Raw genomic sequence first — 23,146 nt, forward strand, 5'->3', positions numbered from 1 at the left:
CTTCTATTTCAAAAATATTCTAACAAGCAATCCTTGAAGTTCCTCCAAGTCCATATAGGCCACCTTGTATCCCTCCACTGGTATCATGCCAATGCTTTCCCCTTCAAGCATATCCCAACCACCACCAATTTCTCTTTCCCTGTCAACTTATTGACGGTATAGTATGTTTCCATCTTGTAGATCCACGTATGTGCATTCTCTCCCTCAAAAATAGACATTTTCAACTTTCTCACTCCCATATCTCCTCTATTCCCCCTATTTTCTCCATAAATTCTCATTCCCTAAGAGTGTGGTTCCCCTCAAGTATCCTAATCATCCCTTCTATCCTCTCACCCAAACCCTTTGTCAAACTTTTACCTTCTCATTTCAAATTCAACACCCATTCGATCATAATCAGCCTCTTTCCTTTCAAATTCAGCCTCTTTCATTTTAAATTCTGCACCTCTTGGATCATAATCAACGCCTCTCATTTCAAATTCAGTTAATCTCATTTCAAATTCAGCACCCCTTCGATCATGCCCAATCCCTTTATGCCTCTCCCCATAACTTCTATCGATATTTTCTTTAGGAGTAGGCTCTAGAGGAGGTCTTCTCTCTACTTCCTCCAAGATCTCCACCTCTTATTCTTCTCTTCGCCGCGCGGCTAGGGGAGTGGAGGAAACTCTAATCCAATAAGGAGTAGGGAAGATCAGGAGGTAGAAATGTTGGGGAAAAAATAGAAGAAGCCATTTTTGGAGCGACTTCCAAGGAAGGGAAAGGGTTAAGGAGTGAGATTTTTGGTGGAACTGTAGAGTTTAGAAGGAGAAAAAGATGGGAGAAGATAGAAGTACCAGACATGATTCAACCACCCCTATAGCTGTATCAAGAGGTGTTCCAACCAGTTCAAGGGTTGCCTCCTCCTCGGGAATGCGAGCATGCTATCATCTTATAGGAAAGAGTCTCACCTACTAATGCTCGTCTATATCATCATCCCTAAATTCAAAGTGAAGAGATTGAGAGATTAATCAAGGACATACTCGAGGTAGAGATCGTTCAACCCAGTATCAGTCCATTTTCTAGTCCGCTATTATTAATCCAGTGCTTCGATAACAATTTTCTTCATTTCCTCTTGAGGACAAGGTGGCTCTTCTATAGGGGAGTATTGATGGACCAGTGACCGAGTCGGTGGGCCCCACAAGGGTGGGCACGGGTAAGAAAAGATAGGGAATTGTTTAGTAAATTTTTAATTATAATTAGGAAGGAATTAATTATGGAAAGTTTTAATTATGTGAGGAAGAATTAAGGGAAAATTATATAGGAAAATTTTAATTAAAATTGGGTGGGAATTAATTAGAAAATTTATTTAATTTGAATTCAAATCTGAGAGGAAATTATTTAGGGAAAGAAGACTAATTTGGGATAGAATTAGGGAAGCCTATTTAAGGCTAATTATGAGTGATTTTATAGGATGCTCGATTTTGCTGGAATTAGTTTTATTTATGTCGAGTGGGCTCTAGGTGACGGCTAGGGATTTGAGAGATTCAGATCTTCCTCTTCAATTGAAGGTCCAATTGTATCTTATATTTTTCTTCTTAGTTTTTTCAACAAGAAAAGTGTTCTTTTGTATTTTTTTCTTAAATTTTTTGTGTCGTGATCTAATGTTGATGAAATTCCATCCATTTCCTATCAAGTTTCCTCTCTCTATTGTATCTCAGTTTTTTGGTTGAGAAATAATATCCTAGAATTTGGATTTTCTGTATCCTGGAATGAATCTAGGTAGTGGCCACCCCTCTCCTCTCCTCTTCCGCCACCGCAGCTGACAATGCGCCCATTCTACCTCCGCTAAAAATCATCCTGGTTTTCTTCCTGTCATCCAGCCCTCTTCCACCAAAAACCGCATACTACAAACTGTTGCTGTCTCCCCTTCCAGAACCTCCAACGTGGATGTCCAGCTTCTATCAGCCACCTTCAAAACCCGCAGGAATCGACTGGGTTTTGTTCAGCTGCTGTCCTTCTTCTAGGTCATCAGAACTGTTGTAAGCCACAAGAACAATTGTCCAGCTGCTGTCCATCTTCTTCCAGGCTATCAAAACTGCTGTAAGCCGCAAGAACATTTGTACAACTACTATCCTTCTTCCAAGTCATTAGAACTACTGTAAGCTGTTTTCCCCGGTCACAAAAGGTTAGCCGAACAACTGTCCTTCTTCGATTTTCCCTCAAGCATCAGGTTCCGGTGTATCCTTGTGCTACATCATTTGAAATTTCGCTCTTGCAATTAATTGCAAGATTTGTTTGTTTCACCACAAATAATAGAGGTTTGGTATTGGTTGATAGATTGGGCGTTTGCTATACTAAACATGTTTTATGATGGACTTAGGGTACCCCTTGTTCTTTTTAAAGGAGCAACTCACTTGCTCCTTTGATGCTGATCTTTTTGGTGGAATAATGAGTTCTTTGGTAGTGGAAGCACTTCTTCATTTGTTTAATTGCTGAATTCATTGATCCCATTAAATTTCTCAAGTTCACATTTAGTGGTGCTAGTGGAAAAGCTTTTAATCCACTAAATGATATAATCTTATTGGTATAGCTTATATAATTTATGTTTGACTTACAAATGTTATACCTAATAAAAGCTTATATTTTAGTCAAAGATACTGTATTTAATTAACCTTTTATATATAGATGAAAGATCTTATATCTATGTAAAACATACTATATTTGAATTAAACATCTTATATATATATATATATTAAAAAAAGGCTTGGAGAGTTCATTGCACTTTTTTATGGTATTAGTTCATGACCGCTGATATAGCCCCCCCTATTTTAAATGGGAATCTTCTTGGAAGTGTAGCATCACTACATAAATTGGCATGACTTGTGAAAGTTTATTTATCTCTCCTTGGTCTTAGATGTTACTATTAGAAAACTCTAATCAATTCTTTGCATGATTATTGCTCCAGCTTGTTTTTTCATCATCGGCTACCGTGTATGGATGGCCAATACAAGTTCCCTGTACTGAAGAATTTCCTCTTATTGCAGCAAATCCTTATGGACGAACGAAGGTTTTTGTCTAGTCCATATTAATTTTTTTCATTACTAAGCATGCCTATCCCTCCAGTAACATGATGGGATCACTGCAGCTCATTATTGAAGACATATGTCGTGACATACGAAAGGCCAGCTCTGACTGGAAGATAATGTTGTTAAGATATTTCAATCCTATTGGAGCTCATCCCAGCGGACACATTGGTGAAGATCCCCATGGAATTCCAAACAACCTTATGCCATATATACAACAGGTTGCTGTAGGGAGGAGACCATCTCTTACTGTATTTGGAACTGATTACAATACCAATGATGGAACTGGGGTAATCATTTTGATCAAATCTGATTCTAGCCGGTTATATTCTTAATTTCTTGGGTAAAATTTATTCCGTGTTTTTTACTAGTTTCAAATTGTAGTTCCAGATTGAACGCTATGCTTGTTGTTTCCTACGTTAAGTATTATGGTTGATTTCTGATCGCAAGTATTTCCTATCAATCTTCTAAAAACAGTGAGGATTCTTCAAAAAATCCGCACAAAATCACAAAAAACAGTAGATAATTTGTATTACTTGATGAAAGCGAAACGGAAAATAGTAAGATACACTTGATCCTCTATTCGAGAAGAGGATCGATCTTTCCCAAATCTCTAGACGCCGCTAGAGCCCAAAGGAAACCTAAATCTAAGAGATCTCAAATTTTAGCCAAATTCAAGATGCGCTAACCCCATGAAAACAAAGTCTTTAATACATACAAATCAAAAGGAAATCCCTAAACTGTTCATACATTCAAATTTCCCTCCCAAATCCCTAAAAAATCCTTCCTAAAAAGCTCCATCAGCTCCTACGGTGCATGTGGCAAAAACCAGAGGCGGAGGCATTTTGCCCCATTCGTGTTTGGGCCGGTCCTGCGTGGACCGGCTGGACCGGTCTAACAATTTCTTGCCCTTGAAAGTTGCACATTGAGAATGTTTATCTAACAATTTCTTGCCCTTGAAAGTTGCACATTGAGAATGTTCATCTACTATTCCTATGGCTATTTTTTTATTAATTTTCTGCCACTAGTGATTATTTGTGATAGGACCATTATATGTGTGTTAAGTTGCACTATAAAAGTTCTTGTATTTTTTGTTTTATAGGTTCTCGATCAATGCTGCAAGCACTTTCACACTTTTCCCCTACTCATCCCATTCTTTTATTCTGTTGCCAAATGCTTATGTTATTGACGTTTATTCTGTTAATTATGCAAGTTCAATTGAAATCATTTCATTATCATCAAAGGAATTTACTATAGTCTGGGCAATTCCTTTTTTTTTTAATTTTTATCTACAGAAAATGAAAGCATCCAAGTTAGAGCAATTGGAGCTTAACTGTGTTTGTTTCACTTTGGTATTCTTTGAGCGTCCCTAAACCATAAATCATAATTTTTTTACTATCCACCAAAAAAGAATGCCCGAACTGGACAATATAATAGAATTCCCGTGCTTTTCCATCGATGTATCTCTAAACATGCCAATATAAACTAGCATCTTTGTTGAGCCTATGCTTCAGAATATATGATGCCTTCCAATTTTCAAAATTGAAATATCTACTTCGTTAATGTTATAGGTACTAAAACACTTTTTTTTTTGGGTTTGAAACCGTCATTGCTCATCCCAAGCCTAGTTGAGAAAAATTGAGGGTTATTTTAGGTCAGAACCAATTGTGTATCCTATGATAAATCTTCATAAAACAGTCAATTGTTGGTAAGATTTTATTTCTCATTGTATATATTGATGATAAAATAATAATTAGATGTTCTGGCAATAAATAAAAGGAGTCACTCAGAAGAAATCTTACTTAAAACTTTAAGATCAAGAAGTTGGGAAAACTCAAATACTACTTGGGGATAACAATTGCTTATTAAGGACAAGGAATGTTCTTCTCTAAAAAAAAATATATCATTGACCTACTAAAAGAGACAAAAATGTTTGATTAAAAAAATTGTAAAATCTCAACTTAAGTATGTCAGAAATTGGGCTAAAATGAAGAAAGAGTAGAAGTAGATATGGGATAATATCAAAGATTAGTTGAAAAATTAATCTATCTCACACCTTTCTAGACATTATTTTTACAAAAAATCTTATCGATCAATTCATGCATAAAACTATAAATCAAGTTTCAGAAAAGGAATTCTCTACAAAAAGTAGGATACTCTACAAATTGGAGTTTATTATATTGATGCAAACTATGCTGGATCACACGTGGATTAAAGATCCATTTCAATATATTGTATATTTTTTAGAGGAAATTTCATAACATTGAGGAACAAAAAATAACTGGTTGTTTCAAGATCTAGCTCTGAATCCAAATTTAGAGCAATTTTCCAAGGAATATGCAAACTTAAATCTGTTAAAATCATCATGGAAGATTTAAAAATCAAGTAATGTACTAACATAAAATTAACTTGCCATTAAATTCACCAAATGACTCAACAACTTCGCGTTCAAGAATTTTGTAAGTAAACTTAGAATGGTAGATTTTTACCCTCCAGTTTGAAGAGTAGTGTTGAAGATTGTGGGGTTCCACAGTGTGGAACCCACCCCACTTATCCTTAGTGAATTCCACTCTAGAGGTGTCGTGGGGCCTACTATACAAAAAATCATATTATGATCCATGGATGGATTGTAATTTATGTGCTCCTCCTCCTTCACCTAGCCGCCTGCCCCCTTTTTTGAATTATTTATTTATTGTGTAAATACCATTTACTTTTTTTCATATATAATATGCTTGGAGGAGCCCAACTTAGACAAAGCAAGCAATAAAATTCAATGCAGTTTTCATGTTTGTACTTTACTACATCAGCATACTTGATTGAGTTCTATGCAAATGCTAAGATCTGTATTTATAATTAATAAAAAACCCTTTGGAATTCCTAAACCATGAACTAAGCAAAGAAAAGTCATATTCTGGAAATTAGAAAGTGAACACCGCCAGCCCAGCCAATGATGACCCGCCATAGAAGCTGTTGAAAGCCATCGTAGATTAATGCAAAAACAGAAGGAAGCATGCTTGTTGGATCTGTTTATCATGTAAGAACGGAAGAACCTTAGGGCCTTAGAGCAATCCACTGCAATTAGTAGCCAGGCAGGAAGAGTCCGTTGCCAAAGTAAAATGCTGCAGGAACAACATGGCGGAGGAAGTAAGAGGAAGCTCAGCATTATCTGGGATTAGTCATTACTCGAACAGTATTAACATTACCTGACAATGTTCAATTTTATGATTCATTGACTTTATATATATCATATTGGTCGAAAAAAATCTCTTTTTTTTCCTTGTTGATTCAAGCTTTTAATTACTGTGGAATGCTTGATTTCCCCATTACCAACTACTTTACAAGCTGAGATGATTGTGATAATTGATCAATTTATGTTGTGTTCAAAAACTTTCCTTTCAGCATATGTATTGTTCGTACAATATTTTCTTTACTGTCCAACTGTATTATAGTGTTTAATATATGGTAATGTTGTCTATTATATGTAACTTCTATTTTGGCCATTAGTCCAGGTTCGTGACTATATTCACGTTGTGGATCTAGCGGATGGACATATTGCAGCTCTCCAGAAGCTTTTCCAGGACCCAAACATAGGTACATGCTTTATCAACTTCTCCTTATTTTACCTTATTTGGCTCACTACTTTTAGTGCCGTGTTTTAATCATGAAATTAAGGACATGCAAGCTTGGTATTCACTTTTTGGCATTTATCTGAAGTGTAAAACCATAAAATCTATGCAAGGCAGACTATGCAGCGTTTGTTGGATATATTAGCTCGAGAAATTTGGAGATTCAAATTTGCGATTGAATCAAGTAGTATTTGCTTGGAGATGAGAATGGAACAAAGAGAGTTGAAGTAAATTGAATGAGGCTTCCGTTCTTTTTCTCTCTAAAGTAAAAAAGGAGAGGGGGTGGAAAGCAAATCTAGTTCCTTCAAGTTTGGAACATATAATGATTAAGCCACTATTGATATTTATCATTGATTCCTTTAAATTTCAGAAGATATTATATTGGTCATTTGAATGAAGGCCTGCATGAAATCTTCTTAAACACTTAATTTTCTAATCTTAGATCCACATAAAGTGAATGCAGTTTTCTTCTGCCTGAAAGTTGAGGGATGCATGTAATCACCCAAAAAGAAGCATAAAGAGTAATATATATATACCGGCGGTTAACAAAGCGATTGTCTCACCTTGAGGCTTAAAATCACTCTTCTACGTCTATGGTTGTTGGAGGAAGAAGAACTACACAAGAAACGAGATCACTCCGAGGTAGAGGACACCGGCGATCCGTAGAGGTGTAGAGGGAGGCGTAGGATGTGGAGGTGGCAAGGAATGATTACCTTCAATAATCCACTCGTAGTCTGCAAATTGTCCGTCGATGACGTGCACAAGGGTGGGGAGGATTCGATCCAAGTAGTCTCCAACTGTGTCGTCATCGTGGTCAAATCCCACGTCAAAGAAGAGAGATCGGAGAACGTGGATGTTTCCGTAGCTATCGAATACGAGTCCGCCTTTAAGCTCAGGATCCGCCATTCATGACTATGAGATGCTTTGCGGATGAGTTTGGTGGTAGAATAGTCTTCTCTTGGTGGAGCTCAACAACACAAAGAGGAGAAGAAGAGGTGTGGTCGGCAAGAAGTATTGAGGGGTCGGCTAGGATGGGAGAGCAATAGTTAATTGCAGGAAATATGAAATAATTTCAGATTTTAAGTGGTTAGGAGAGGGATTTGATTTGAAAATTCAAATCAATCCAAGGGGAGGAGATGGACGGCAAAAGGGAGGGATTTGGGGGCTGATTCAGGGGAGCATTTAATTTAATTTGGAGAGAGAGGAGAGCTAATTAAGGGGCCGTCCATGAGTATTTGAGAGAGAGCAATTAATATTAATTAAGTGGGCCCTCTAGAGAATAAATCACGGTGGCAACAAATCTGAAATCTTGATCCGACACGATTGTTTTTGGGAGTCCATGAAGTCGGACAATCTCATCAAAGTATAACTTGGCAATCTTAGAGGCATCAAACGTTTTGGCACATTGGAGGAAGTGAGCCATCTTAGAAAAGCGATCTACTACTACACAGACGGAATCTTGCTTCCTAACAGTTTTGGGTAGCCCTAAAACAAAGTCCATACTAACATCTTGCCACGGGCAGTTTGGGACGGGAAGTGAAGTGTAGAGGCCGGTGTTCTGCTTCCTTTGTTTAGCTAGTTAGCAGGTATGACAACGTTTGCTCAATATACTAACATCCCGCTTAAGGCTGGGCCAGAAAAATGTATATTCAAATGCTGCAATGGTCTTAGCCTGCCCAAAATGTCCAGCTAAGCCTCCCGTGTGTAGCTCCCAAACGAGGAATTCACAGAGTGAAGTGTTGGGAATGCACAACTTTTGAGACTTAAATAAATAATTGTCTTCCAACAAGAAATCATCCACTATTTGTTTATTTCTAGTCGTTAGTGATGAAGATATTTCTTTAAAATCAGGGCATTCCTTATAGTCTTCTTTGATGCATTTGAATCCAACAACCTCCGTTCTCATCTCTCTAGTGACCATTATCCTACGACTTAACGCATCAACTGCTTTATTCTCAGCTCTGGCCTTATGTCTAATAGTGTAAGAGTATTCTTGGAGGAATTCGACCCAACGACCATGACGGGCATTCAACTTCTTTTGTGAGTTAATGTATCAAAAAGCTTCATGATCCGAGAATATCACAAATTCCTAGGGGAGCAAGTAGTGTCTCCAGTATCTAAGGGACTAAATGATTGTATAGAATTCCTTGTCGTAGGTAGAGTACCTTTGACGAATGTCATTTAACTTCTCGCTAAAGTATACCACAGGATGTCCTTCTTGTGACAAGACTCCTATTCCAATACTTGATGCGTCGCAAGTTACTTCAAAAACTTTAGAAAAATCAGGGAGACGCATAACAAGGGCTTCTACCATTTTCCTCTTAATATCCTCGAAAGCCTTAGTGGCGGCTATCGTCCACTGAAATTCCCCTTTCTTAAGACAGTCCGTTATTGGTGCTACGATGGTGCTAAAATTTCGAATAAACCTCCGATAAAATGTAGCCAATCCATGAAAACTTCTAACATCCCTAATGTTCTTGGGTTCTGGCCACTCATTTATAGCTCGCACCTTTTCTGGGTCCGCAGATATTCCTTGAGTTGATATGATGAATCCAAGGATGGTCACACTATCGGTGAGGAATTTACATTTGGCGGGATTAGCAAACAGCTGTTCTTTCCTCAAAACTTCACAAACTTGTGTTATATGATTGAGATGTTGATCCATCAAAGTACTATATATTAAAATGTCATCAAAGTAAACTACTACGAATTTTCCTAGAAAGGATCTGAGGACTTGAGTCATGACTCTCATAAAGGTACTTGGGGAGTTACTCAGACCAAAAGGCATAACAGTCCACTCATAAAGTCCATCTTTCATTTTGAATGCAGTTTTTCACTCGTCTCCTGGACGGATTCTAATCTGATGGTAACCACTCTTAAGATCTATCTTGGAAAAGAGGGTTGCTCCGGTCATCATGTCCAACATGTCATGTAGAATGGGGAATGGGGAACCTATATTTGACATTAATCTTATTGATAACGCGGCTATCAACACATATTCGCCATGAGCCATCCTTCTTGGGAGTCAGAAGTACAGGAACAGCACACGGGCTAAGGCTCTCTTTGATGAATCCTTGTTGTAGGAGTTCATCTATTTGTTTCTTCAGTTTAGAATGCTCAGTGGGGTTCATACGGTAGTGAGGAAGGTTGGGTAGAGATGCTCTAGGTACCAAGTCTATCGCGTGTTGTATGTCACGCAGAGGGGGCAGTTGGTTAGGTAAATCTTCAGGGAAAACATCAGAAAAGGTTTTAAGGAGTGGGCGGACCTCTTCAGGAATGGGTTCACCTACTTCTTCATTGGTTTCCCGAGCCACTAGGGCGTACATGGTGGTTCCTTGGTTGATCTCATCTTCTACTTCCTTTGCAGTCAGGAGGTGTAGCCCTTTGTTTTGTTTGGTCGGGTAGGCTTGGCTTCCGTCTTAGGGGGTTTGGGTTGTGAAGGTATTAACTTGATTTTCTTCCCGTTATGCTCGAACACACAGGTGTTCGTCCTCACATAAATATGAACGTCGTTATCAAATAACCATGGGCGACTAAGGATAATTTGACATACGTCCATAGTCAAAACATCACACCAAATCTTTTCCTAATATCCCACAAATTCTATAGGAATAAGGCTCCGATCTTTAATTTCTATGGTAGTCGAGTTAATCCAAGAGACCTTATACGGGTTTGGGTGAGGGATAATTTTGAGGTTAAGTTTGAAAATTATAGCCGAAGAGACTGCATTGATACAACTTCCACTGTCGACGATAACTTTGCAGATCTTTTCTCCAATCTTAATAAAGGTATGAAAAATGGAGGTCCTTCGTCAATCATCACTTGGCTTTGGTTGGGACAATGGACATCTAACAACTTGTAAGGTAACAGGTTCGTCCTCAGTGAAGGAATCTTCTTCCTCATCAACATGGTGAATTAGATCAGTTTTAGGTTTGTCCTCGTCTTCATCCACTTCTTCAATTATGGTGACCTTGTAGGGGCTAGAATATTGCGAAGCAATGCGCCCATACCCATGACACCTATAACACTTGGTTCCTGAAGTGGTTTTGGAAGTGTCACGTTCGGGGGCTTTACCTTTAAGGTATGTGCGAGGTGGGGCCGAACTAGCAGTGGGTCGGCTCGCCGTAGAACCCGAGGGTCAGTTTTGGGGTTGTCCAGATGAGGTCCTATAAGAAGTTGAGCGGGAGTCAAAATGCTTTGTTTGGGAATGGGTCTTAGACTCCTCGAGGTCGAGAACTAGACTGCAGGCTGCTTCTAACGAGTCTACTCCTCTAGCAAAAAGTTCAATTCAAAGATCTTCCCTAAGGCCAGCTCTAAACATGGACAGGATTTGAGTTGGGGTAGCCGATTGATGCGGACATCCAACCGTCCATGCCAATCCGAGGAGCTGAAGATCGACGATCGAGATCACTTTGTTTTATTTTCGTTTATTAAGTGTATTTTAATTTAGTTTTGCAATTTCCCTTTTTTACGCTCTTGTCTTATGTAAGCCCAAGGGGCAAATGTGTCTTTTAATTTCTTTTGAGGCCTATATATAGAGGCCCCTTCTCTTGTATTAGGTATGATGGAATTATAATAAAATTGGTGTTTTGCACTTGTATTCTTTGGGAAGAACTTTAGTGAAATCCCTATGGAAGGGAGTCGGAGTTTCCACCAGCCGCAGCCCGCAGGATGGGTCCGGGCTCGTGGCGTGAAGTCCCTTGGAGAAGGGCAACGTAGTACCGTCAGCCGCAGGATGTGTCCGGGCTCGCGGTTGTATCTTTAGTTTTTTTTTTGTCTCTTGTCTTTTGTTTGTTCCCTCTTATTTCTCCTCGTCGTTATTTTCATCATCTTCACCGTCCCCCTCCTTCCGACCACCCTTGTTTGTCCCCATGAATGAGGAGTCAATGCCACCTTAATGTTTACCTAAAGAGTTCAAATAATTTTGGAAATTATTTTCATCATTTGAAATTCAAATTTTGAGTTTCAAATAGTTTCCTAAATTAGAAAGCTATTTTAGGAAAGTATTGAATCTCATTCATGATGTAATTCAAACTTAATTTGGGAGATTTATTTTTGGGCGGTTTTTCAAATTTTCAAATTCCACTAATTTGAAATTTGAAATCTTGCCTAATTTGCCATTCCATTTTAGGAAAATCCTTAATTAAATCAATTTGAATTTTCAAATTCAAATGGATTTTAATTAACTAATTTCCTATTTTCCCCAACCAATTAGATTCCCCAAATCCCCTCCCTAAATCTCTCCTGGGCTTTAATAACCACCGGCCCTAGCAAATAATTCCAATAGGAATTGTTTCTTAAATCATCCCCAACTCTTTGGAAACAATTTGAAATCCCCCCACCACTCTTGGCCGAATTCCCTGAACCTTTAATTCCTAATTTATTTTCCTAAACCCATTAAGGGAATTAAGAATTAACTACACCTCAGCCCCTCAATCCCGTCAACTAAATCATTGGAATTTCCCCCCCTCTCCTTTATGAAATTACTTTGAAACCCATCCGTAAGAGCAACCTTTCTCTTTGGAAAGTTTTCCAAATCCTGTTGGCTGTTAGTCGAGTTGTGCAAAGTCCTCTGCTGGAGTTTTATTCTGGGAATTAAAAGTCCTATGCTGGCCGAAGTCTTCCAAGGCCAAGGCTGGACATTTGCTGGAAGCCTCTCCCAAACTTCCTTTACTCTTTCTACCCAGAAAAATCTGAAAATTTCAGATTTCCTGAAGGTACTTTTCAGCTTTTGTGAGGAGACACTTGGAGTTTTGTTGGAGCTCCTACCCATCCTACATCACCGATTCTTCGTCGTTGCAACGAATCAGGAAATCGTCGAAGGCAGAGATGTAGTCCTTAACTGGCTTGCTCCCCTGGGTCAGTCGATTCCATTTATCGAGGAGCTTAGGGTAATAGGACGCAGGGAGGTATTTTCTCCTAAGTTCTTGCTTCATAGTTCGCCAGTCGGTGATGGGCTGTTCGCCTCGAGCCTCACGCATATTCTCTAAATTGGTCAAGTACAGGTTGGCTCGACCCGTGAGTTTCATTTCGGCAAACCTAACTTTCCTAGCTTCCGAAATGTTGTACCATTTGAAATAACTATCCATGGATTTGAGCCAGTCCAAGAAGACTTGAGGGTCAAGGGTTCCATTGTAAGTCGGGGCATCAATCCTAATGTTTTTCAGCAAGTGAGCATTGTTGTCTTTCCAAGGGTTCTCATTTGCTAAGGGGTCTGGATTGGGCCTAGGGTTAGGACGGTATTGATCTCGTTGCAGTCCATGATCGGTCCGAGTGTCATCACCATAAGGTGAATGCGGCCTAGAAGGGGTGTAAACAGTGGGGTTCCCTATGCGTTCTATGTTATCCAGTCGATCACTCGTTTGTCGCCTAAAGTCTGCTAAATCCGTCTGGGTGTTGTGGATTTGCTGCGTAACAGTTCCCAATTGGCCCACTATGAGGTCTAGAGTTGCCTGGATGTGTTACGGATCCATGGGTGAAGGCTAGGGGTTGCTAGGGGAAGTTCCGGGGTGGTGGACAACACCTAGACGCTAAGGTAAGATGCTCCTAATGCCTCAATATGATGCTGAAATGCTGTGGACAGCAACCTACCACAAGGACTTAAGTTGTCTAAGTGTTAGGGGCAGGATTAGAAGGTTGGACAGCAACTTAGGACAGATTTAGGTTCACCAAAATGTCCCTAAATAGTGCAGGAAAAGTTCTGGACAACAATGTTTTCAAGTGTGGTAAGTGAACTAAGTGGTTGGGTGAGTTGTAAAGACAAAGACAACACTTAGGTGATGGAAAATGCTTGTTTAAAATGATAACAACATGCAGATTTTTACTGGACAGCAAAGTAAAACAAAAATTTCTATTAACTAAGCAATGGTACACATGCAAATGAACTACACAAATGGTAAACTAGATTCCTAGGAACTTCTAGCACATGTAAAGCTTTCTAGCCATGCTCTGATACCAAGATGATGTGAGACCAGGAGTTGTTTCTTAGAAATTAATAAAATTTTGTTAGAGTAATGATAATACAATTTAATGCTTCTCAAATTTGACAATTCAAAAAAAGATCTTAGAAGTTAACAAAGTCTAGGCAAGTCGTTACAACTAAGTTTGCAAGATCTATAAAATAACAACCTCAATCACAAGTAATGAAAATGAATAGCCAACTAGAATCCGGCGGTTAACAAAGCGATTGTCTCACCTTGAGGCTTAAAATCACTCTTCTACGTCTAGGGTTGTCGGAGGAAGAAGAACCACACAAGAAACGAGATCACTCAGAGGTAGACGACACCGACGATCTGTAGAGGTGGAGAGGGAGGCATAGGATGTGGAGGTGGCAAGGAATGATGACCTTCAATGATCCACTCGTAGTCTGCAAATTGTCCGTCGATGACGTGCTCAAGGGTGGGGAGGATTCGATCCAAGTAGTCTCCAACTGTGTCATCGTTGTGGTCAAATCCCACCTCAAAGAAGGGAGATTGGAGAACATGGATGTTTCCGTAGCTATCGAATGCGAGTCCGCCTTCAAGCTCAGGATCCGTCATTCATGACTATGAGATGCTTTGCGGATGAGTTTGGTGGTAGAATAGTCTTCTCTTGGTGGAGCTCAACAACACAAAGAGGAGGAGAAGAGGTGTGGTCGGCAAGAAGTATTGAGGGGTCGGCTAGGTTGGGAGAGCAATAGTTAATTGCAGGAAATCTGAAATAATTTCAGATTTTAAGTGGTTAGGAGAGGGATTTGATTTGAAAATTCAAATCAATCCAAGGGGAGGAGATGGGCGGCAAAAGGGAGGGATTTGGGGGCTGATTTAGGGGAGCATTTAATTTAATTTGGAGAGAGAGGAGAGCCAATTAAGGGGCCGGCCATGAGTATTTGAGAGAGAGCAATTAATATTAATTAAGTGGGTCCTCTAGAGAATAAATCACGGTGGCAGCAAATCTAAAATCTGATTTTCAGATTTGCTTTATTAAGAAAGTTTCCTGAATGGTATTGAGCCCTTGGATCCGTTGAAATCCAACAGGTAAATGAATAAAATAAAAACAGGCAACTTTTCAAAGTAATCAAGATGTAAATTAGGAAAGTATTTGAGGCGTTTGAAATTGGATTTCAATTCCTGGGAGCAAGGTGGCCGACAGGCTAGTGTGGGGCGGCTATGGAAGAGGTGGAGGGGATGCCGTCGGCTTGATGGCTGGGAGGGCCGCTGGTAACTGGGCCGGTCAAGGGAGGCCGGCGGTGGAGGGTGTGCTGCAGCCGGCAGGTAGGTGGGGAGGGGTAGGCGGCGGCAAGGCCAAGGGGAGGAAAATAGGGAAATTTCTAAGGATTTGAGCGGCGATGAATTCACTAACCTCAATTGTCTTCAACCCGGATTTCCACACAATGAACTTGGACGAACACTAGAACTCACAAAGAGATCTAGTTTCTCCGACGAATTCACTAAGAGATCTTGGAAGGATGAACTCACAAAGAGAACAAAAAACAAATTTCATTTCATCAAAAACTAAAAAAACAAATACAATGATAAAGCCTATATATAAGCTAACCGAAAACAAAAGTCAAAAAGACAACATTGCCTTTGGGCTACAATAAACACTAACTCCCTCATAGGGGTACAAATAGAAAAACATGAAATAGAAATTGCATGAATAAAGTAAAACATCAAAAATAAAGACTCTGAATCATGGTGTTGACCTCTACAACCAACCCAATAATCTTAAATTCGATAAAGAGAATTCAACTTAAATATGGATTGCATTGGGTTTTGTTATGCACTGGTGGAAGAAGCAATCAAATGGAGAAAGCCAAGCTCCTATTAATGGAGTTGATTTGTACAGAAACATTTCTCTTCCATCTATAGTAGGCCATGGTGGTATGGGAAGGACAACTCTCCTACAACATGTTTATGAAGATGAAATGACAAAGGAATTTGATCTTAAAATGTGGGTTTCGGTTTCCATCAACTTTGATAAAAAAAAAATCATCATTGCAAATGTGTTGGAATTTCTTAAGAATGAGAGACCTCGTTTGGAAACACTTGAGGCACTTCAAAATAGTCTTCGGGCTAAGATCATGTCCCAAAAGTTCTTATTTGTGTTGAATGACATTTGGGAGAATGATAAAAATAGGATAAAAGCAAACGGGAGAAGGTGCTCGTCCTTTGGCTTACGGAAGTTTGGGAAGTAAAATTTTGGTAACAATTCGAACGGACTCAGTTACACTAATATTGATGTGAAACTACTAGGAGTTACGATCAAAATTAAAAAGAGAATTGTTTAAGTTTGCTATTATACGTTTATGTCGATCATGCAAGATAGGGTTAAGAATTAGAAACGTTAACTTGCTTAGGCCAAAGATTTGCAATAGAGATTAACCGAATCAATTCATTCAAAGTTCTAGGCGAATTTAATATGCAAAGTACAATAACAAAAACCCAACGTTTAACAACGAGAATTTCACCTCGTGGCCGTCTCACTCAAAGATTGGTAGGCTTTTGGCGGAGATAGAAGATCCAAGCGATGAAGAATGTTACCACTAAAGAGAGGGCGCCGAAGAACTTCGTCGGAGGAAACGTAGCCGGTGGGGAGGGATGTCGTAAGTGGCCGTCGAGGCTCCAAGTGTACTTTGAAAATTGTCGGTCGTAGATGCTTGCAAGGATCGGGACGACTCTCTCCAAGTACTCTTCCATGGTGGTTTCGTCTTCAAATCCTACGTCGAAGCACGGAGACCGTAGGACGTTAATACTTCCGCCGGCGTTGAACACAAGACCCCACTCAAGCTCGGGATCCGCCATGCATGCTTGGCGTAGGAGGATCTTTCTCGGGAAGAGAGGAAGAACCGGTGTGGAGAAGGCGAGCACTTATACTTGATGAGGTGGGAGAGAGGGGATGAGGCCGGCGGGACTCTCAAGGAGAGAGGGTGGGAGTTGGCGGGTGCAAGAGAGAGGGAACTTAGGTTTAGATGCGGGGAGGGATATTTACTAAAATCTGAATTAATCTCCGATTTTAGTAAATTTGGAGGGAATTATTTGAAACCCCTTTCAAATTTCAAACGCAATTAAGAGGAATTAATGAGCCCTTAATGGAGCCCATCAATAGAGAGTGGCCGGGGCTTATAGAGAGGGGAGGGAGATTTTAAAAAAATAATAAAAAAAAAAATTGAAATTGATTTCAGTTTTGGAGGAAATTAGGAGGGAAAAGGGTTTGAAATTGATTTCAAATCAAGGTGTCATTAATGCCTTAATGGAGGCATCAATGGGGCTCCTCCAATGGTGAGGCCGGTGGCATGCTAAGGGGAGAGAGGGGAAAAACAAAGTGAATTGGTTTCCAATTTTAGAGAGATGACGGGGAAATAAAATTATAACGATTCCAATTTAATTTAATTTGAATTTGGAATTTGTCATGAAAACTTTCCTAAATTGGAAATCCAAATTAGGAAAGAATTTGAAATTTGAAAAGTCAAATTTCAAAGTTGAAACTAGTGGAAGGAGGGATTGGATGGGTGGGAGGCTTCGCCAGCAAGTGACTGGCCGTGGCCTTTGGAGTTGGCCGGCGGTGGACTCCTCTAGAGGCGGCGGCACAAAGGCTTGGGAGAAAGGTTTGGGGGGTGGTAGAGGAAGAAAATGGATGAAATACGATCGCGATGATAGAAGAATTAGCCACGAATCGAGGACTCTTCCAACGATTGGTGGGTCTTGCGGTTTGCTCCTCCTGAGCTATCTCCCTTCCCTAGCCCTCATGCAAGAAGAAGAAGAAGACAAGTAGCAAATTTTCATTCAAACATTCATTAAGCTCAAAATGATACAAGAGACCACTATATAAAGGTCTTAACTCATACAAAGTGAAAATACTAAATTGCCCTATGGGCTACAATGATAAAATAACTCCCCACAGGGGTAAAATGGGAAAAACATTAAATAAAACAAGACAATAATAAAATACATCATGACATCTAAATCAAAAGTAGAGGCGCTGAATCGTGGCCGTCGATCTGCGGTTTCGCCGACGATAAACATGTCGGTAGCGTCTGTCGATGTCCTCATCAAATATTTGCAAAGGTAATTAAAAGGGAGGAGAAAATGATTAAATTAGGGGCTAGAAGAAGATGAGTATTTACTACTTCTCAACTCTCATGCATTTGCTGGTGTAAAGAACCACTCTTCGATGATCACAAAAAAATTTATTTAATTAAGATCCACTGTTGGAAAAAATAGTTCAAAAATATTTTAGGATCTCCATTGGCAACTAAAGTCATTGGTCGTGTTATGGAGGACAAATTGGATGAAAGGCATTGGAGGGTGGTTCTAAAAAAAAAAAAAGGGAGAAATTTATTGGGTCAGAATTTTATCTTAAGGCTGAGCTGTAAAGTCTTGCAAAATCATCTACAAAATTGTTTCGTATTTTTGTTGCATGTTTCCACGAGATCATACGTTTAATAAAGATGAGTTGGTCTGAATATGGATTGCATTGGGTTTCATTCAACCGTCTCAAGGAATAACTGTGGAGGATATTAGATGAAGGCACTTGCTCAAATTTTTGAAGTCTCGGAAAGCAATCGTTTGCTGTAAACCTTTGCTCCGTACCTTAAAATGTGCCCGAGACAATTGGATATGTGTCACATCTCCGATACTTGAAGATTCTTCAAACTTTACTGTCAAGATCTCTAAGCAAACGGTATCATTTGCAATTCATAATCTAGAAATTGGGAAGCTTATTCATCACAATTTCTTGTCGAGAGACATGAATAACTCTACAAAAGTGCATTACATGCAATTGCTATGGGAGGATCAATCTGGAATACATAGAATCAGAAAGCTAAATTCTCTTCATCAATTAGATGGATTTTATGTTAAAAAATGAGAATGGCTTCAGAATTTTAAAGCTTGAGCATATGAATGATTTTTGTCAGTTAAGAATTAAACTTCTTCTTTAAAATGTGAAGGATGCCAAGGAGGCTTGCAGTGCCGAATTATGTGCCGAGAGACGAAACCTATTAATTCAGGGAAAATTTTGATTTCGCCAAGAACGTGCTCGACGACCTTCAACTACCAAAATGTTTAGGGAATTTAAGTGAAAAGAAATACATGGGTGCAAGAGCTACAATATGGATGAAAAATTTGTTGGGTTGTCCACACATTAGATATCTTCATTTTGTTGATGAAATAAGCAAGACTTGCAACGTTAAGATATCTACTAATTACAAGCTACTCCAACCCAATTTCCCTTGGCAGACATGGAGAAATGAAGATTATTAATAGTTGTGATCCCGTGCTCAGCAATTTCATTATAAATGTGTTATGGATGTTACTAATGAATATGTTGAAGAGTATTGCCTCATTAGAAAAGCTGATTATCACAGATAATAATGATAAGGCTTTGTCATTATCCTTAATATAACAAAGTTTAAGAGATCAGCCAGGCTAAAAGTCAAACAATGAAAAATCCATTCATATTAAATGCATATCTCGGCTTTGTCGAAGTTCTGTGCTAAATCTCTGCAAATATCCCGGATATCCTGTGAAAAACTTCAGACTGCTGCTGCTCTACGATCACTTCTCTTAAATCAGGTTGCTTCGGATGAATGCAAGGCTTTTCTTTAAAACGAGGGGACAAACTCGACTTCGGTTTTTCTGTCCAAGTTCAGGCATTCGAACCTCTTCACTATCGGCGAGCTTCTCTCCACTCAACCAATCACCTTTTCCTCTCCACGGCAATACAAAAAAAACTGTCTCCCTCTCTCTCGCCGAACTCCACCAGTAAAGAAAAAAAAACCTCCACAACCTGCTCTTCTTCACGTCCAGCTCGGTAAGCCGAAGCTAAGATCCAACCCGAGCCTTGCCACATGCTGTTGGAGTCTCCTGCACGTCCCAACCTCTTTGCCTTGGCCGGATTAGGTGGGTTTCTCCCCTTCGTCGTTCCTCACAACAATAAGAAGAAATCATCTTTTTAAAGTATTCAATCTACTACAAGCCGAACCGCTACCAAACAAAACCCTCAAAGCCCAAACAAAAATTTCCTGCTTCCAACCTATAAGCTGTTAACAACACATCCTTTCCTCTTGTTTTATATTTGAACTATAGTCATCTCATACCTCCTCACGTGATTTCATTAGCACATTTCAAAGGAAAAGGTAAAAGTGAATAATGAGATTCCTTTGCTTTGTTGACCATCATAATTTCTCATGTCCTTGTTGCTGTAGTTATTAAGGTGGTAGGTTTAGTTATTTGTGCTGTAAATTTTAAGTTAATTTCTGTTGCTATTTATAATCTTGGTTATTAAGTTCTTTTTTTTACTGTTTTGTTTTGTGTTTAGCCGATTTAAAAAAAAATTGCTTTTCCTTTTTATTCTCTCACTTTTCAGCCACGTCAAAAGATCACACACGCTTTTTTCTTCACAAGCATACTTTTCCATTGCTTTAAAAAAAAAAAAATCTTATTTTATCTTTACTTTTGTTGGTAACCTGTAGAGATAGAATAATATGGGTATTATTTAATACTAAATCATTGCAACATTCTTCATTTATTTCTTTGTTTGTGCTAATTACCGTTATGATCTCACATAAATAATTAGTGTTAAGCAAAGATTGTTAGCTGTGTTAGTTTTTTTTACACACACATGCATGCATGAGGGTTCGGTGAGGTAGGAAACACTTTTTTTTTAGGAGGAGAAAGGCAAACCGTGGGCTCCCATTCCAAATTTCTTTTAATTTTATTTTACTTCCTGCACATGATATTATTAACTAGAATGATAAGATTTGTTGAATGATTTTTTTTTTAAATTTTGCTGTAAATATAAAAAAAGATTTTTTTTATTAATATTATTATTAAAAAAAAAAAGAAAAAAAACTTTTTTAAAAAAAAGTTATTTTCATTAACTGTTAAGTTTTATCGTTAGTTAAATTAATTTTATTAACCATTTATATTATAGTTAATTAAATTATTTTACTAACTGTTTGTATAATAGTTAGTTAAATTAATTTCATTAATTATTTAAAATTATGATTAATTAAATTATTTTTACTAACTGTTAGTCTTATTGTTGATTAGATTAACTTTATTAACTATTTATATCATAGTCAATTTCTTTTTACTAACTGTTAGTGTAATAGTTAGTTAAATTAATTTCATTAACTATTTATACTATATTTAGCAAAATTATTTTATCTAACTATTAATATTATAGTTAGTTAAATTAATTTTATTAACTATTTATAGTATAGTTAATTAAATTATTTTTATTAACTATTAGTTTCATAGTTAGTTAATTTATCTTGTCACTCGTCGTCGTCACAAATGTTGCAAAGGTATAAAATTCATAAGCTCAAAACCTTAAAGTTGATAGCTCATTTCGGAGTTTGTGGCGCACCGGAAAATCGCCCATACACGCCTTTATTGCGTGTGGTGGGATGGGACCCCGGTGCGGCGCCTATGACGAGATGGGAAATCATCTTAAGGTCCATTTCGGCGTCCGCGGCGCACCGGAAAACTGCCTATACACGCCTTTATTGCGCGTGGTGGGATGGGACCCGGTGCGGCGCTTATGACGAAATGGAGTCATTTATAAGCACCCTCGAGCGATGGGAAACCAAATTGTGTTTTTTTTTCTTTACTGTTATTTTTATGCAGGTGCACTCGAAGATCCCATACACGCCATTATTGCGCGTGGTGGGAGGAAAGTACACGGCCGCGGTGTCCTCGTCTGAGGGCACCTACCATACACGCCTTTATTGCGCGTGGTGGGAAGGCTAGTCTCTCAAAATTTCCCCTAAACAGGGGAGACGCCGGGAGGCTGCCGAAATTTTATCTGAAAAAGAGTAGGACTTGGACACTTTTTGGACAACATGGGACATAAGAACTTAGACTCAAAACTGACTTGAATAATTTAAATTAAATTTTGAATGAATAAAGAAGAACAATGCTTATGATTGCAACCAAATTGTACTCAAATGAATATTAAGTAATAGTGACATTTGAAATTTATTGAAGTTGAATATAAGAGAACAATGTTGAATTGAACTTCATATAAGAATGATAATTGCAATTCAAATATCAAGTGATCAAAATGATGAATTTATAAGAGATTTGTGATTTTTTTTACAAGCATTGAATGATAAGTGCTAATCATAAATACTCAAGTAAGAATCAAGTGAACAAATGTAAAGATATTACTTAATATTCATTTGAGTACAATTTTGATATTGTTCAACTCATGTTTAAGATTGATATCTTTACATTTGTTCACTTTATTCTTGCTTGAGTATTTATGATTGGTACTTATCATTCAATGCTTGTAAAAAAAAATCACAAATCCCTTATAAATTCATCATTTTGATCACTTGATATTTAAATTGCAATTATCATTCTTATATGAAGTTCAATTCAACATTGTTCTCTTATATTCAACTTCAATAAATTTCAAATGTCACTATTACTTAATATTCATTTGAGTACAATTTGGTTGCAATCATAAGTATTGTTCTTCTTTATTCATTCAAAATTTTATTTAAATTATTCAAGTCATTTTTGAGTCTAAGTTCTTATGTCCCATGTTGTCCAAAAAGTGTCAAACTCTTTGTCTTTTTCAGACAAAATTTCGGTAGCCTCCTGGCGTCTCCCCCGTTTAGGGGAAATTTTGGGAGACTAGCCTTCCCACCACACGCAATAAAGGTGTGTATGGTAGGTGCCCTCGGACGAGGACACCGCGGCCGTGTACTTTCCTCCCACCACGCGCAATAAAGGCCACCACGCGCAATAAAGGCGTGTATGGGGTCTTCGAGTGCACCTGCATAAAAATAACAATAAAGAAAAAAAACACAGTTTGCTTTCCCCTCGCTCGAGGGTACTTATAAATGACTCCATTTCGTCATAGGCGCCGCACCGGGGTCCCATCCCACCACGCGCAATAAAGGCGTGTATAGACGGTTTTCCGTTGCGCCGCGTACCCCGAAATGGACCTTAAGATGATTTCCCATCTCGTCGTAGGCGCCGCACCGGGGTCCCATCCCACCACGCGCAATAAAGGCGTGTATGGGCGGTTTTCCGATGTGCCACAAACTTCGAAATGAGCTATCAACTTTAAGGTTTTGAGCTTATGAATTTTATACCTTTGCAACATTGGTGGCGACGACGAGTGGCAAGATAAATTAACTAACTATGAAACTATTAATTTAACTGACGATAAGACTTAACAGTTAATGAAAATAACTTTTTTTAAAAAAAGTTTTTTTTTTAAAATAATAATATTAATAAAAAAATCTTTCTTTATATTTACAGAAAAATTTAAAAAAAATCATTTAACAAATCTTATCATTCTAGTTAATAATATCATGTGCAGGAAGTAAAATAAAATGAAAAGAAATTTGGAATGGGAGCCTACGGTTTGCCTTTTTCCACCTAAAAAAAAGTCTTTCCTGCCTCATCGTACCCTCATGCATGCATGTGTGTGTAAAAAAAAAAAAATTAACACAACTAACAA

The 23,146-nt window shown here is 38.4% G+C and overlaps 1 protein-coding gene across 1 annotated transcript in view; it reads left to right on the plus strand.

Moving 5' to 3' along the window:
• The window catches only part of LOC110103346 (UDP-glucose 4-epimerase GEPI48), a 55,797-nt gene that overhangs the window by 5,423 nt on the left and 27,228 nt on the right, over window positions 1-23,146 (plus strand). Inside the window, exons 4-6 of the mRNA XM_020832012.2 lie at window positions 2,942-3,043; window positions 3,122-3,349; window positions 6,569-6,650. Coding sequence (XP_020687671.1) covers window positions 2,942-3,043; window positions 3,122-3,349; window positions 6,569-6,650 — 412 coding nt within the window. The remainder of the gene's footprint in view (window positions 1-2,941; window positions 3,044-3,121; window positions 3,350-6,568; window positions 6,651-23,146) is intronic.

Source organism: Dendrobium catenatum, unplaced genomic scaffold (genome assembly GCF_001605985.2).
Source record: "Dendrobium catenatum unplaced genomic scaffold, ASM160598v2 fragScaff_scaffold_665, whole genome shotgun sequence".
Taxonomy (NCBI): Eukaryota; Viridiplantae; Streptophyta; class Magnoliopsida; order Asparagales; family Orchidaceae; genus Dendrobium; species Dendrobium catenatum.